We start from the raw sequence: 16,413 nt of genomic DNA, 5'->3' as shown, positions 1-16,413 counted from the left end.
GAAGTCAGAGGTATGAAGATTATAAAAGGGCCATACTGTCACTGTTTGCATATGACATGTTCCCCAACCTAGGAGATTCAAATGAAAAACTATGGTAAAACAGAGAATTCAGGATGTTAACAGGCTATCAAATAAATATGCAGCAATGAATTATTTTCAAATATACGGGGGCAAGCTTTTAGGAAATATAACACAGGGACTTCCCTGGTACTCCAGTGGCTAAGACTCTGAGTTCCCAATGCACGGGGCCCGGGTTCAAGCCATGGTCAGGGAACTAGATCCCACATGCTACAACTAAGAGCCCGCATGCCGCAACTAAAGATGCTGCCTGCTGCAAATAAGACCCGGCACAGCCAAATAAATAAATATTTAAAAAAGGAAGGAAATATAACACAGATAATCCTCATTTACTATAGAAAAACCATAAAAGATAAAATACCGACAAATAAACGATTAGATCCATGAAAGACCTACTTTAGGAACTTTCATTTAAGGACAAACATGAATACTCTTCTGGAGGATACAAAGGAAGTTTTTAACAAATGGAAAAACAGGACTTCCTTCCCTGGTGGCGCCGTGGATAAAAATCTGCCTGCCAATGCAAGAGACATGATGGGGCGAATTCCACATATAGCAGAGCAACTAAGCCCGTGAGCCACAACTACTGAGCTTGTGCGCCCAGAGCCTGTGCCCCACAAAAGAAGCCACCGCAATGAGAAGTGGGGTGCACACCGCACCAAAGTGGGGTGATCCCCGCTTGCTGTAACTAGAGAAAAGCCTGCCCAAAGCCACGGAGACCCACCGCAGTCAAAAATAAATAAGTAAATAAAGTTCAATTTTTAAAAAATGGAAAAACGAATCATTTGGGTATGTTAGAAATAACAGTTATTCCAGATTTATTAAATATTAAATGTAATGTGATTCTAATAAAGAACTTTGTTCGAAATAAGGTAAGCTGACTTTAAGGTTGATATAGTAATAAACAGAAACAAAAAGGGCCAGAACACTCTGAAAATGGAGTATAATGAGATGGGCTTCCCTAGTGGTTCAGCAGCAAAGTATCCGCCTGCCAGTGCAGGAGATGCAGGAGACGCGGGTTTGATCTTTGAATTGGGAAGATCCCCTGGAGAAGGAAATGGCAACCCACTCCAGCATTCTTGCCTGGGAAACTTCATGGACAGGGAAACCTGGTGGGCTACAAACCCTGGGGTTGCAGAGAGTGGGACACAACTTAGCGACAAAGACCATTGCCATTACATGTAAAATTAATTAGAAAATTTAAGCTACAGTTTAGTATATGATGAAGAAGCATCTTTAAACAAAGTTAGGAGGGAAAAGCTGGGCTGGTTAGTAACTGGTGTTGGGGCAGCCAGGTAGCCATCTAAAAAAGAAAATTAGATCGTTACTTTATACTGTATGTAGATCAGGATAAATTCCATATGGTTCAAAGATTCACATATGAATAATGAAACCATACACATACATACATACCAAGAAAACCTTGAGATTCAAAATCTTGCAGGTTTCTCTCTCTCTCTTTTTTATGGCCATGCCTGGAAGCTTGCAGAATCTTCATTTCCCCACCAGGGATCAAACCCACGGCCCAGCACTGGACTGGTAAGAAATTCCCCAAATCTGGCAGGTTTAAAAGAAAAGAGGAAACAAAAGCAAAAATCTCCATGCCAAAAGGCTTTCAGGAAAATGAAAGACAAATGACAAAACAGGAAAAAATATCCATAACTCACATTATAATCTATTATCATGTCTCATCTCACTATGTCATTAGTAGTTACCACAGTCAATAAAGAAAGGACAAAATGATTCAGGAGAGAAAGAGAGAAAAGATATGAATAGGGGCTTCCCTGGTGGCTCAGTGGTAAAGAATCTACCTGCCAATACAGGAAGCGTGGGCTCAATCCCTGATCTGGGAAGATCCCAAAGGTCTTGGAGCAGCCAAGTCTGTGCGCCTCAACTATTCAGCCTGTGCTCTAGAGCCCGGGAATTTCCTACACGCCACAACTACTGAAGCCTGCAAGCCCTAGAGCCCAAGCTCCTCAACAAGAGAAGCCACCACAATGAGAAGACCACGCACTGCAACCAGAGAGTAGCCCCTGCTGTCTGCAACTAGGGAAGGCCCACACAGCAAACGAAGACCCAGCACAGCCAAAAATAAAGTAATAAATAAAATTACATACATACAAAAGAGATGAACAGATAGTTCATGGAAAAGGGAATACATGTGAGTCAAACGAAGAGATATTTAACTTCACTCATAAGGAGAGAAAAGCAAATTAAAACTCTTATGCCATTTTTCACCTTTCTAGATTGGCAAAATTCAGACATTTGATAACACTGTTGGTGAGGCTATAGGGGAAATGCCGACCACCAGCAATTGCTCGTGGGAGTGCAAAGTGGTACAACAAGGATGGAAGGCAACATAGCAATATCTATACACTTTCAAATAGGTGCATTCAGCTCAGAATTCTCACTTCTGGAAATCCTACAAACTTACGTACTACAGAGAGCTTCCCAGGTGGCGCTAGTGGTGAAGAACCCGCCTGCCAATGCAGGAGATGTAAGAGATGCAGGTTCGATGCAGGTTCAATCCCTGGGTCGGGAAGATCTTCTGGAGGAGGGCATGGCAACCCACTCCAGTATTCTTGCCTGAGAATCCCATGGACAGAGGAGCCTGGCAGGCTACAGTCCATAGGGTTGCACAGAGTTGGACATGACTGAAGCGGCTTAGCATGCACGCACATACTACAGATATTCTATATAATAAAGAATCTAAGATGTGCCATTATTTTATGAAAATGCTGTATTCATCATCAAATGTAAGATAGACCTCAATTTCAGAGATGTCAGTATATGAAAACTGCATTTAGAATCAGAGTAATACTATATTTGTGCCCATGCTATGAGATATGCAGGCAAGATTATTATAGCTTTTTATTTTTGGGCCAATAGAAAATGATGGGAAAAAACCTCAATGCCCACCAGTATGTTCCTGGTTATGTAAATTACAACATAATCACAGAATGGAATGAAATGTACCTCCTTTGGTTCTTACTGAAAATGCAATGCATAAATCGATAAATATAATTTGCCAACTTCTGTAATGAAGAAAGCAAAACCAAAAAACCACCCAGCTTTGCATTTACTTGTGTATATATAGGGAAACTGGAAAGACAGAAGTACTGTGGTTACAGATGGGAATTGTACTAAGCACTGGGTGGAGGGGGGACAGAGATAGAAGAATTTTCATTGTGCATTTTATATCTGGGGGGCTTATAAATATTTACCAAAACGGTATTAAAAAAGAAAAAAATCCAGAAATTTCAGATATTCTTGAATACACAATTTATCGTATAATATATACAGCATTGACTTTGCTTGTCCTTTGAAATGCCTCATAAAACACAAAACCAATCTTACACTAAAAACTTCTATTGAAACTGACGTGAAGAAAACTCAAGAAGAATCATCAGAACTGACAATTTCCAGTTCTCTCCATGGCCTTCCAGTCCTACAGGAATTCCTGTTCCTATCACTGCTATTTGATGATTTCTTTCGTCACCATGGGCTCTATTGGCAGTTTTTCTTCATCAAGTCTCAATTTTAGAAAACCATTCTTCACTTCAGTGAAGCAATTTGAAAAGCCATCTCCACAATGCTGGGAAAAGAATCTGGGTCAATCACAAACTCAAAGGACGTCAGAAGAGTCATAAGGTTTTGACCTTTTTTTCCATTTCTTCTGAGTTTTTCTTGATAAGCTTCCTTTTTTTCCCCAACTGTGCTTTGCCTTATTCTCACGTACTTTGTAAAATCAAGTTACAGGAGTGGTGTATAATACTGTCTTGAAGGCAGAGGTTCTGAAAGTATTTGCATCATTAAACTATTCTCTACTGATAAACTTATCACAACCAAGTTCTTCTATCAGAGGATTGATAATTTCAGATGCAGTCAGAGTTATACTAAATGTTAAAATATCAAAATCCATCCTCTGAGGATTCCGCTGATACTCGGCGTCAAACGCCGCTTCCCTGGCTCTGCAGGCTTCCACAAATCTCCTGCGGCGTCCTTCAAGCTCCTGGATTCGGCCAGGAGCAATCGGGTAGTGTTCCAGATAGTGGCGGAGGAACTGCTGGTAATTAATTCCTAAAACGCCAAGTGGGTGACGGAGGCGGAGATATGGCAACGCAGCAAGGCCTGGGCCGTTCCCGGGCCTGGACCGGGGTCTGCCCTCGGGACCCTCTTCCTCCGCTGGCTCCGCCAACAATCGGGCGACCTCTGCCATCCGGGCTTCCCTGGCCGCTGCCCCCAGGCCTTCTCTGGACGCCGCCATCGGACCTTCCCTGGCCTCCGGCACCGGACCTTCCCCGGGTGAAGCCACTGGACCTTCTCCGGCCGCCGCCATCGGACGGTCCCTGGCCTCCACAGGCTGCGCGGGGGCCGGCTCCGGCCTCCGGCCGCCTACCTCCGCCTGCCGGACGTCGCCGTTGTCATTTACTGCGCCCGCCGGCGGGACACCTTTGTCCGCGGGCAGCTCGGACATCCCGGGTCGCGGGGTCAGCTCGGCCGCTCCCACAAATACTGGGATAAGGGCACAGCGCGGTTAGCGATGTGCACGTACGTGCACGTAACTGCGCGTGCGTGAGCGCTGTGCACACTGCTCCACGCTGTGTGTGCAAACTCAGGTGCCCGAGCGGAGGGTGTGCGGCTGAAATTGAGCACTGCGCATGCGTCCTGCCCGCGCGCCTGCAGTCTTCCAGGTGCCACCTAGCGGCTGGAAGAGCCAACACACCTGAAATCTTCCCGGGAACGTCTGAGGGCGGTGTGTTAGGCCGCTTCAGTCGTGTGTCCCACTCTTTGCGACCCTACGGACTTTAGCCCGCCAGGCTCCTCTGTCCATGGGATTCTTCAGGCAAGGATACTGAAGTGGTTTGCCATTCTCTCCTCCAGTGGAGCACCTTTTGTCAGAACTCTTCACTATGACCTGTCTTGGGTGGCCCTGCACGGCATGGCTCATAGCTGCATTGAGTTCGCACGTCTTTTCACCACGACAAGACTGTGATCCATGAAGGTGTGCGCCGCCAGGAAAGTCTTCTCAACTTTTTTTTTTTGGTACAACATACCATGCAGAAAAAAATATACAAAATATAAATATACAACCGAATGACTTATCGCAAAATGAACGTCCGTATGACCACCACTCGGGTCAAGGAATTATTTCTAGTATCCCAGAATCCTTCCTCCCTTCTTATCACTTTCTACCCGGGGGTAACTACTATACTGATGGTATAGGAGTGGTAATGGTGATCATTTTCTTGCTTTTCTTTCTGTTTTACTACCTAGGGGTGCATTCCTTAATTTTGCTTGTTTTTTTTCCAAGTTTATATACTCTTATGTATGGTTTCTTTCACACATTATTTTTATGATTTACCTATGTTTTTCATTGTAATTATAAATAGATCATTTTCTTGATAGTTACATGTTCATTACCATTATTTTTATGTCTCATAATATTGCAACATGCATCTTAAGTACTGACTCTCCAATTATTTTTTCTTTATTCTAATTAACATCAGAAATATCTTATAAAGAAATTCCCCCTTTAATGTTGCTCTCAATAACCCCTGTTGTGATGCCATGATTCACGGGCATCAGCAAATATAGTGACTCACTGTTTTCTGCCCTGTCAGGAGCAGTTATTTTGAGGCATTAGGTCTCATCTGCAGATCATAAAGTTGAATTTTTATTTTCCTAAGCACTACATTGATAAAACACAACATCCAGCCTGTGTTGCTTCAAACACAGCTTCCCCCCAGCCTCTCTGCAGTCTCTTAAGTGTGTGGCTCCTTTAAGGCCCACGCTAGTTTGGAGACCTAAGGTCCGTTGCTGCCACCCTCAGGTTGCCTGGAAAATCACAAATATTTAATAAAAGAATTTCCAGACTTAGATGGGATAGGAATAGGTCTAAACAAAATCATGGTTTACCCGGGTCTTCCCTGGTGGTACAGCGGATAAGAATCCGCCTGCCAATGCAGAGGACACGGGTGCGATCCCTGGTCCTGGAAGATCCCTCATGCCACAGAGCAACTAAACTTGAGAGCCACAACTACTGAAGCCTGTGAGCCTAAAGCCTGTGCTCGGCAACAAGAGAAGCCACTGCAGTGAGAAGCCTGTGCACTACAATGAAGAGTAACACCTGATCAATGCAACCGCAGAAAGCCCGTGCATAGCAACAAAGGCCTGGGGCAGGCAAATAGATAAATAAAATTATGGTGTTTCGGGAATTCCTTGGCAGTTCAGTGGTTAGGACTCTGATCTCCCTGCCGAGGGTATAGGTGTGTGATGCGGCCCCAAAAAATCTAAACCCCCCTCCCCAATTTTGATGTGTTGAACAAAAATGCTCATGTGGGGGAGATGAAAGCAAATGTTTGAGATAGATTCCAGGTTAGCTATTGCTCCCAATATTTTTCCTGTGTAGTGGCTGCAGGATCCTTGTCTCTGACTCATTACCAGTGTTTCAGAGTCATTTGAGGACAATTTGAGTCATGCTGCAGACTAAACAATCAAGGGAGCTGATACCAGGGGCTCCACACTGATATATTCTTTACAGGAAAAATAAGATAGATTATAAGGAAAGAGACAGGATCTGCTTTTCCCAAAGGCTGCAAAGTCTGTGATAAACAGCACTGGTGGGAAATTTGTCCTTCCTCTGACCAAAGATATCCTTTAAAGGATAAATACCCATGTTAACCTCGAAATTAAATCTGTACTTTTATGGATATGGGATGAAACCACAACTCAGAATGTGCACTTGGCTTGAATAATTGGGGGAATCATAACGTACTTGCATCTGTTTTTCCCCCAAAGACTATTTTTTTAAAAATTACAATTTTATTTATTTGTGGCTGCGCTGGGTCTTCATTGCTGTGTGTGGGTTTTCTCTAGTTGCAATGCGCAGGTTTTTCATTGAGGTGGCTTCTCTTGTTGCGGAGCACAGGCTCTACGTGCATGGACTTCAGTAGTTGAAGTACTTGGGCTTAGTCTCTCCAAGGCATATGGAGTCTTCCTGGACCAGGAATCGAACCTGTGTCCTCTGCATTGACAGAAAGAAAGAAGAAAAATGTAGCTCAGTTGTGTCCGACTCTTTGTGACCCCATGAGCTATACGGTCCATGGAATTCTCCAGGCCAGAATACTGGAGTGGGTAGCCTTTCCCTTCTCCAGGGGATCTTCCCCACCCAGGGATCCAACCCAGGTCTCCTGCATTGGCAGGCACTCTTATCAACTGGACCTCCAAGGAAGTCCCATTCTTGCATCCTTATTACCCATGATTATCCTAGGCTTTACATCTTCTGCTCACTAGATGGGCTTGAACTGACTTAATGGTAGATATGACCAACCTAGACAGCATATTAAAAAGCAGAGACATTACTTTGACAACAAAGTTCCATCTAGTCAAAGCTATGGTTTTTCCAGTAGTCATGTATGGATGTGAGAGTTGACTATAAAGAAAGCTGAATGCTGCAGAATTGATGCTTTTGAACTGTGGTGTTGGAGAAGACTCTTGAGAGTCTCTTAAACAGCAAGGAGATCCAACCAGTCCATCCTAAAGGAAATCAGTCCTCAATATTGATTGGAAGGACTGATGTTGAAGCTGAAACTCCAATACTTTGGCCACCTGATGTGAAGAACTGACTCATTGGAAAAGACCCTGATGTTGGGAAAGATTGAAGGCAGGAGGAGAAGGGGATGACAGAGGATGAGATGGTTGGATGGCATCACTGACTCAATGGACATGAGTTTGAGTAAACTCTGGGAGCTGGTGATGGACAGGAAGAGCTGGTGTGCTGCTGTCATGGGGTCGCAGAGAGGAACATGACTGAGCGACTGAACTGAACTGATATGGTAGATATAGGTGCCTCTTTCTCTAAAGGGCTTTTCCATATTTGCCTCTCTCTCCTGAGCTACTTAATGCTGCCGTGAGACCTAAGCATGATGTTACAAGCCTTGTCTCTTTTCTCAAGATTTTTTTACTGTGCTAGATTAATTGTAAAGTAGCCCACGTTCTCCATCCTCTCTGTTTCCTACACCCTTTGTGATAAGAGTTTGCAGCTCTTCTCATCAGAAGGTGGATTGTTTTTCTCTATCCCTTGAATCTGAGCTGGCCTTGTGACTTGCTTTGACCAGTAGGATGAGGCAGAAATGATGGTGTGTCAGTCTCGAGACTGAGCTTCAAGAAGCATTTCTTTCTTCCATTCTCTCTTGGACTCCTGTCTCGACCATGAGAACAACCCTGGACCAGCTTGCTGGATGGTGGAAGACAATTTGGGGCTGAGGAAAGTGGTCTCAGACAAGGCATATAAGACCAGTCAGTCCTTGGATTTTTTTTTTTTTTTTTTCGGTCCTGGGAATTCTGTCTGTTCAGTGCTTAGGACTCTGGGCTTACACTGTTGGGGCCTGGGTTCAATCACTGGTCAGGGCAGACCAAAAAAAAAAAAATCAGTCCCCAGCTGAGCTAGACTTAGGCTTAGGCTCATGGGCTAAATAAATGCTTGTTATTTTATGTTGTTATGATGAATGTGAATTGCCATGCAACATTATTACCATGACAGATAACTGTTCCAGAAATTGGTATCAGGAGTTAGGTAATGTCCTAAGAAAAGGCTAAAATACAGACCAAAAGCTGTGAGGAAATTGTTAGTGGAGCAGAAAAAATGATGACGCATGTTACATTGTAGTGAAAATTGGCCAGCTGTTGCCTGTGATTACCCAGAAATAGAAACAGAAATAGAAAATGGAAAGTATTTGGCTAAGGCAATACTGATACATAATGCTGGTTACTCACTGCTGAGTATCATAAGGGTTAGCAAGAAAGGGCTGACCTATAGAAGGAATTGACTGATTTCCCAGAATTTAGAGGAACTACAGAAGGCCTATGACTTGCTAGGTTGGGAAGGAAAAGCTTTGCTCATATCCAGTCTCTCCAGTCACAAAAGGTGGTCAAAGTGAAAAAGCTTGTGAGCACTGATCAAATTAAAGGTGTGGCTTTATGACCCTTTATTAAGAGCTCAAAAATATGAGGCAGTGCCTCCCAGTAAGACAAAAGGATTTCTAGAAAGTTTATGGGCATGGTCCTGTAGAAAAATGATCTTCATACAGGAAGAAGTCTAGAGAGCAAGGTGCCCCCAGCTTTTTGAGATGAAGTGACATGTAATATTGTTTAAGTTTTGGGCCTCCCAGGTGGCTCAGATGGTAAAGAATCTGTCTGCAATGCAGGAGATCTGGGTTCGATTCTTGGGTCGAGAAGATTCTCTGGAGAAAGGAATGGCTAACCGACTCTAGTATTCTGGCCTGGAAAATTTTCATGAACAGAGGAGCCTGGGGGGCTACAGTCCGTGGGGTCGCAAGGAGTCAGACATGACTGAGTGACCAATTCTCCCCACTTCCCCCACCTCCCAGTCCCTAACAACCACCAATCTACTCTCTGCTTCTGTGAATATGGATTTTTTAGTTTCCACATATGTGATACCACACAGTATTTGTCTTTCTCTGCCTGACTTATCTCATTTAGCATAATGCCCTCTAGGTCCATCCAGGCTGTCACAAGTGGCACGATTTTCTTTTTTCTCACAGTGGAACAATTTGTTGTCGTTCAGTCATTGAGTTTTGCTCGACTCTTTGCAACCCCATGGACTGTGGCACGCCAGGCTTCCCTCTCCTTTACTGTCTCCTGGAGTTTGCTCAGATTCATGTCCAATGAGTCAGTGATGCTATCTAATCATCTCATCCTCTGCCCTCTCTTCTCCTTTTGCCTTCAGTCTTTCCCAGCATCAGGGTCTTTTCCAATAAGTCGGCTCTAGCATCAGGTGGCCAAAGTATTGGACCTTCAACTTCAGCATCAGTCCTTTCAATGAATATTCAGGGTTGATTTCCTTTAGGATTGACTGGTTTGATCTTGGTATCCAAGAGACTCTCAAGAGTCTTCTCTAGCACCACAATTCCAAAGCATTAATTCTTTGGTGCTCAGCCTTCTTTATGATCCAACTCTCAAATCCGTACATGACTACTGGAAAAACCATAGTATACAGACCTTTGGCCGGCAAAGTGATAGCTCTCCTTTTTAATACACTGTCTAGGTGTGTCATAGCTTTCCTTCCGAGGAACAAGCGTCTTTTAATTTCATGGCTGCAGTCACTGTCCAAGAAAAGAAAATCTGCCACTGCTTCCATTGTTTCCCTATCTATTTGCCATGAAGTGATTGGACCTGATGCCATGATCTTAGTTTTTTGAATGTTAAGTTTTAAGCCAGCCTTTTCACTCTACTCTTTCACCCTCTTCAAGAGGCTCTTCGGTTCCTCTTCATTTTCTGCCATTAGAGTGGTGTCATCTGCATATCTGAGGTTGTTGATATTTCTCCTAGCAATCTTGATTCCAGCCTGGCATTTTGCATGATGTACTCTACATACCTGGGGTTCCTATATGGCACTAGTGGTAAAGAACCTATCTGCCAATAGAGGAGATGCAAGAGATGCAGATTCGATCCCTAGGTTGAGAAGATCCCTGGGGAAAGGCATGGCAACCCACTCCAGTATTCTTGCCTGGAGAATCCCATGGATAGAGGAGCCCTGCAGGCTATAGTCCATAGGGTCGCACAGAGTTGAACATGACTGAAGTGACTTAGCATGCACGCACTCTGCATGTAAGTTAAATAAACAGGGTGACAGTATATAGGCTGTCGTACTCCTTTCCCAATTCTGAACCAGTAGGTTGTTCCATGTAAGGTTCTAACTCTTGCTTCTTGACTGGCATACAGGTTTCTCAGGAGACAGGTAAGGTGGCCTGGTATTCCTTTCTCTGTAAGAATTTTCCACAGTTTGTTGTGATCCACAGTCAAAGGCTTCAGCATGGTCAATGAAGCAGAAATAGATGTTTTTCTAGAATTCCCTTGTTTTCTCTATGATCCAATGAATGTTGGCAATTTGACCTCTGGTTCCTCTGTCTTTTCTAAACCTAGCTTGTACATCTGGAAGTTCTCGGTTCACATACTGCTGAAGCCTAGTTTGAAGGATTTGGAGCACAACCTTACTAGCATGTGAAGTGAGAGCAGTTGTACGGTAGTTTGAACATTCTTTGGCATTGCTCTACTTTGGGATTGGAATGAAAACTGACCTTTTCCAGTCCTGTGGCCACTGCTGAGTTTTCCAAATTTGCTGACATATTGAGTGCAGCACTTTATCACTGTCATCTTTTAGGATTTTAAATAGCTCAGCTGGAATTCTATTACCTCCACTAGCCTTGTTTGTAGTTAGGCTTCCTAAGGCCCACTTGACTTCAGATTCCAGAATGGCAAACTCCAGGTGAGTGACCACACCATCGTGGTTATCTGGGTCATTAAGACATTTTTTCGTTATAGTTCTTCTGGTGTATTCTTGCCACCTCTTTTTAGTCTTCTGCATCTGTTAGGTCCTTACCATTTCTGTCCTTTATCGTGCCCATTCTTGCATGAGATGTTCCCTTGATAGTGCCAGTTTTCTTGAAGAAATCTCTAGTCTTTCCCATCCTACTGTTTTCCTCTTTCTCTCTCTCTATCTCTCTATATGTATATATATATATATATATAAAACATATATATAGAATATATGTATATATATATGGTATCTGTCTATCTATCTATCTCATCTTCTTTATCCATTTACCCATAGATAGAAATGTAGGTTTTTTCCATATCTTGGCTATTGTGAATAATGCTGCAATGAGCACTGGTGGGTACAGACACCTCTTTGAGATCTTGATTTCATTTCTTTTGTATGTATATACAGAAGTGGGATTGCTGGATCATAGGGTAGACCTATTTTTATTTTATTATTTTTTTTAAGAAACTTTCATACTGCTTTCCATTGTGACTATACCAATTTACATTCTCACCAAGAGTGAACAAGGGTTCCCTTTTCTCCACATCCTTGCCAACACTCGCTATTTCTTGTCTTCTTGATCACAGTCATTCTAACAGTGTGAGGAGATACCTCACTGTGGTTTTGCTCTGCATTTCCCCAGTGATAAGTGATGCTGAGCATCTTTTCATGTACTTCTCGGCCATTTGTAGTTCTTCTTTAGAAAAATGTTCATGCAAGTGCTCTGCTCATTTAAAAATCAGTTTGTTGTCTTTTTTTGCAATTGAGTTGTATGAGTCCCTTATATATTTTGGACATTAACCCCTTATCAGATAGATGGTTCGCAAATATGTTCTTCCATTCCATGAATTGCCTTTTCATTTTGTTGAGTGTTACTTTTGCTCTGTGGGAGCTACTTATTTATTTAAAATTTTAATTTTTATACAATTTTAAGGCTTACTTCTCATTTACAGTTATTACAAAACATTGACTATATCCCCCATGTTGTACAGCACATCCTTGAGCTTATCTTATTCCTAATGGTTTGTATCCCCCACTCTTCCTCCACGCCCCCACTGGTAATCACTTGCTTGTTCTCTGTGTCTGTGAGTCTATACAGAAGCTTTCTAGTTTTATGTAATCCCACTTACTCATATTTCTTTGCTTTTGGTATCATATCCAAAAAAATTATTGCCAAGATCTATGTCAAGGTGCTCTTTCCCTATGCTTCCTTCTAGGAGTTCTGTGGTTTCATGTTTTATGTTTAAGTCTTTAATCCATCGCAAATTAATTTTTAAAATTTTATTTATTTATTTGACTGTGCTGGGTCTTAGTTGTGGCATGCAGAATCTTCATTGGGGCATGTGGCCTCTTTAGTAGCGGGATGCAGACTCTTTTAGTTGTGACACGTGGGATATTTCACTGCAGCATGTGAACCCTTAGTTGTGGCATGTGGGATCTAGTTCCCTGACCAGGGATCGAACCCAGGCCCCCTGCATTGGGAGTTCACAGTCTTAGCCATTGGACCACCAGGGAGTCCCCATTGCAAGTTAATTTTTGTGAATGGTATAAAATTGGGGTCTATTTTCATCTTCTGTCTATTTTAGCACCCCACACAGTGTTTTTTTTTTTTAATTTTTTATGTAGTGGGCACTCAAAAAATATGTGTTGAATCAGAGTGAAGTTAAGCTCCCTCTTCCCCCCCACTGACTTTCACATACCAAGGTGTCCGATAATCCTGAAGCTCCTTTGAAGCCTCCCAAATCCCCGAAACTAAATGAATGATATGGAACTCACAAAAATTCGTTCAATAGGTTTAAAATATCTTATCCAACGGGTGTGCAAAGAAAATAACTATCTTGCTTGACTTTTATCTGTATCATTTTTGGTTTCCTTTCATCTGTTTCTTATAAAAGCTCTGAAGCTACCAAAGAAAATAACCCACACCATTCATCTACTGCCTGGGACACAATATTTCTGCAGGACATGTGACGGCCCAGTAACTAGGACAGCTGTTCTCAGGACCTAGAGAGACTCGCTTGTTCTGAGTTTCACAAATTCGTCTCTTCATATTTGTGACTTGCTATTGCCAACAATGGAATTAGGACATTGATCTGTCATGCGCGTGTGTGCTAAGTTGCTTCAGTTGTGACCGACTCTGTGTGACCCTATGAATTGTAGTCCGACCCCCTCCCGAGGCTCTTCTGTCCATGGGATTCTTGAGGCAGGAATACTGGATGGGTTGCCATGCCCTCCTCCAGGGGATCTTCCCGACCCAGGGATCGAACCCATGTCTCTTAGGTCTCCTGCATTGGCAAGCGGGTTCTTTACCACTAGTGCTGCCTGGGAAGCCCTTGAGCCCAATAATGAATTCTTTCTAATTATATCAAAGTTACTTTCTTTTACCTTCAAAATAGTGACATTATACTGGAAATACTGATACAAAACTGCAGTGACAAACATCTTCCATAACCTACTGCGGTTTTCTTCTAAATGCAGAAATTTCTGTTTCATTTCCTTGTCTTGTTTCCATATCCGCTGTTGTTATCAGAGAAAGAATATAGACACAGTAAAAGGCCCATCATTTATAAAGAACTTCCATCTTACTCAGTCTTTTTTATAAAAAATAAGTTTATTTGTTTTAGTTTTGGCCGTGCTGGGTCTAGTTGTGGTGCTCGGGCTTCTCGTTGCCACGGCTTCTCTTGTTGCCAAGCACAGGCTCCAGGCTCTAAGGCTTAAGTAGTTGTGGCTCCCAGGCCTTAGGGCACAGGCTCAATAGTTGCAGTGCTCCGGCTTAGTTTTGCTCCACAGCATGTGGGATCTTTCCTGACCAGGGATCAAACCTGTGTCTCCTACATTGGAGACACAACTACGGAACCCAAGTTCTTTACCACCGAGCTACCAGGGAAGCCCTTATCCAGTACTTGAGCATGAGACTTATTTGCTTTACACATAGGGGCTCAATGGCTAAGTCAGAACATTTAGTATTAACAGTGCAGTGGCCAGAAACCATCATAGAGCTTGCTCTCTGATACCACGTGGTTGATTTTTTTTTCTTATGGCTGAGCTGTGGCTCATAGGAACTTAGTTCCCCAAACCCGAGTACTTGGCAATAAAAGCTCAGAGTCCTAACCATGGACCGCCAGGGCAGTCTCCTCACCTAATTGATGTGAGCCGGGATTGGTAATTGTATTAATATCCCTAGGTGGCCATAACAGATGAGCACAAACTGGATGGTTTAACACAACAGCAGTGTATCTGCTCATAGTTCTGGAGGCCAGGAGTCTGAAATCAAGGTGTTTAGCAGTGCTGTACCCGCTCTGGAGACCTCAGGGGAGAAGGCAGTCTCTTATCTCTTCCAGTTTCTGGGGGTTGTTGACCTTCCTTGCCTTGTGGCTCTATCACTTCCATCTCTCTGCCATGGTCACATTGCTTCCTTCCCTCTCTCTTCTTAAAAATGATGTGGAATACGGGTTCTAGGGCTAAGGCTTCAGTAGTTGCAGCTCCCAGGTTCTAGGGCACAGGCTCAGTAGTTGTGGCACACAGGCTCCTTTGCTCCATGGCGGGTGCGATCTTCTGGGACCGGGGATTGAACCCGTGTCTCCTGCACTGGCAGGCAGAGTCTTTACCATTGAGTCACCGGGCAAGCCCACAAGTTATTTGCTAACCAAATCCTTGTGATAGGTTCAGTCATACTGTCTGATAGCTAATCTGATGAATAGTGACATAGTCAAGATTCCCATGATGTTAATTCAGTTATATTATCTTCATCCCTCTTTCTTCCCAACCCACCCACAATAGAGGCCAGTTTACTAACTTGGTAAGCAGTTTCTGTTGCAGTCCTACTTGAGCACTGATAATGGTGTCTGGTATAGAGGAAATGCTTAATTCTCATTTACTGACTGACATAATAAGTTCTTCCTTTCCACAGAAAAATTTTTCCAGCATAGCATGACAATGTCGTTCTTCACCCCAATTCTAAACATATTATTGAGGTCACACTGATCTGCTGACCAATCAATAATCATTGGATTGATGACCTGACTCTTCTTCAAAATGAATATATTTTATTTATTTTTGGCTGCTCTCTGGACTTTCTCTAGTTCTGGCAAATGGGGGCTACTTGGGGCCACTCTTTGTTGTGGTGTGCAGGCTTCTCATTACAATGACTTCTCCTGCAGAGTGTGGGCTCTAGGCTCGAGGGCTCAGTAGTTGTGGTCCCCGGGCTTAGTTGCCCTGAGGCATGTGGGATCCTCTGGGACCAGGGATCGAACCGGTGTTCCCCTACATGGCAGATAGGTTCTTAACCACTGGCCCACCAGGCAAGTACAAAAGGTATATTTTTAAAAGGTGGTCATCAAGTATATGTCAATAAAAAAAAGATAAATTAAAAAAAAAGATGGCCATTTTGTTTTAATCTCTAGCCTACAAGGGTGAAAGTGAAAGTTAGTCACTCAGTCATGTCCTACTCTTTGTGACCCCGTGGACTATAGCCCACCAGGTTCCTCTGTCCATGGGATTCTCCAGGCAAGAATGCTGGAGTGGGTTGCCATTTCCTTCTCTAGGGGATCTTCCTGACCCAGGGATCAAACCCAGGTCTCCCTCATTGCAGGCAGACTCTTTACTGACTGAGCCACCAGGGAAATCACTGGTGAGCTACAAAGGTAGCTCATATTTTTGGTAACATTCTTCTGCTGTCCGAGTTTGATTTTTTTGATATCCTTTTCCCCAAGTCACTACTGTGAATAAACTTTGGAAAGATAAGTTTGCACATAAACCACTAAACAGGGGGAATTCCCTGATGGTCCAGTGGTTAGGACTCTGTGCTTTGACGGCCAACCAAGCACCTGGGTTCAGTCCCCGGTCAGGGAACTATGACTCCCCAAGCCATGTGGTGTGACATGAAATGAAATAAAATGAAATAAAGAGTTTCCCCGGTGACTCAGTGGTAAAGAATCTGCCTGCCAATGCAGAAGACACGGGTTCAATCCCTGGTCTGGGAAGATCTCACA

The 16,413-nt window shown here is 43.3% G+C and overlaps 1 protein-coding gene across 1 annotated transcript; it reads right to left on the bottom strand.

Annotated features, from left to right (window-relative positions):
* Positions 1–3,143: 3,143 nt before the first annotated feature.
* On the bottom strand, positions 3,144–4,721 carry LOC122420346 (EP300-interacting inhibitor of differentiation 2). The gene has a single exon (XM_043435426.1). It carries the CDS (start codon positions 4,553–4,555, stop codon positions 3,896–3,898), a length of 660 nt encoding a protein of 219 aa, XP_043291361.1. The 5' UTR covers positions 4,556–4,721; the 3' UTR covers positions 3,144–3,895.
* Positions 4,722–16,413: the final 11,692 nt, after the last annotated feature.

Source organism: Cervus canadensis, chromosome 18 (assembly GCF_019320065.1).
Source record: "Cervus canadensis isolate Bull #8, Minnesota chromosome 18, ASM1932006v1, whole genome shotgun sequence".
Classification (NCBI taxonomy): Eukaryota; Metazoa; Chordata; class Mammalia; order Artiodactyla; family Cervidae; genus Cervus; species Cervus canadensis.
Note: the sequence above shows the minus strand (reverse complement) of the source record. Positions and strands in the feature narration are given on the sequence as shown.

Bases quoted from the DNA above. Each gene is read 5' to 3' on its own strand.
- LOC122420346 (XM_043435426.1), bottom strand. From the start codon at position 4,555: ATGTCCGAGCTGCCCGCGGACAAAGGTGTCCCGCCGGCGGGCGCAGTA.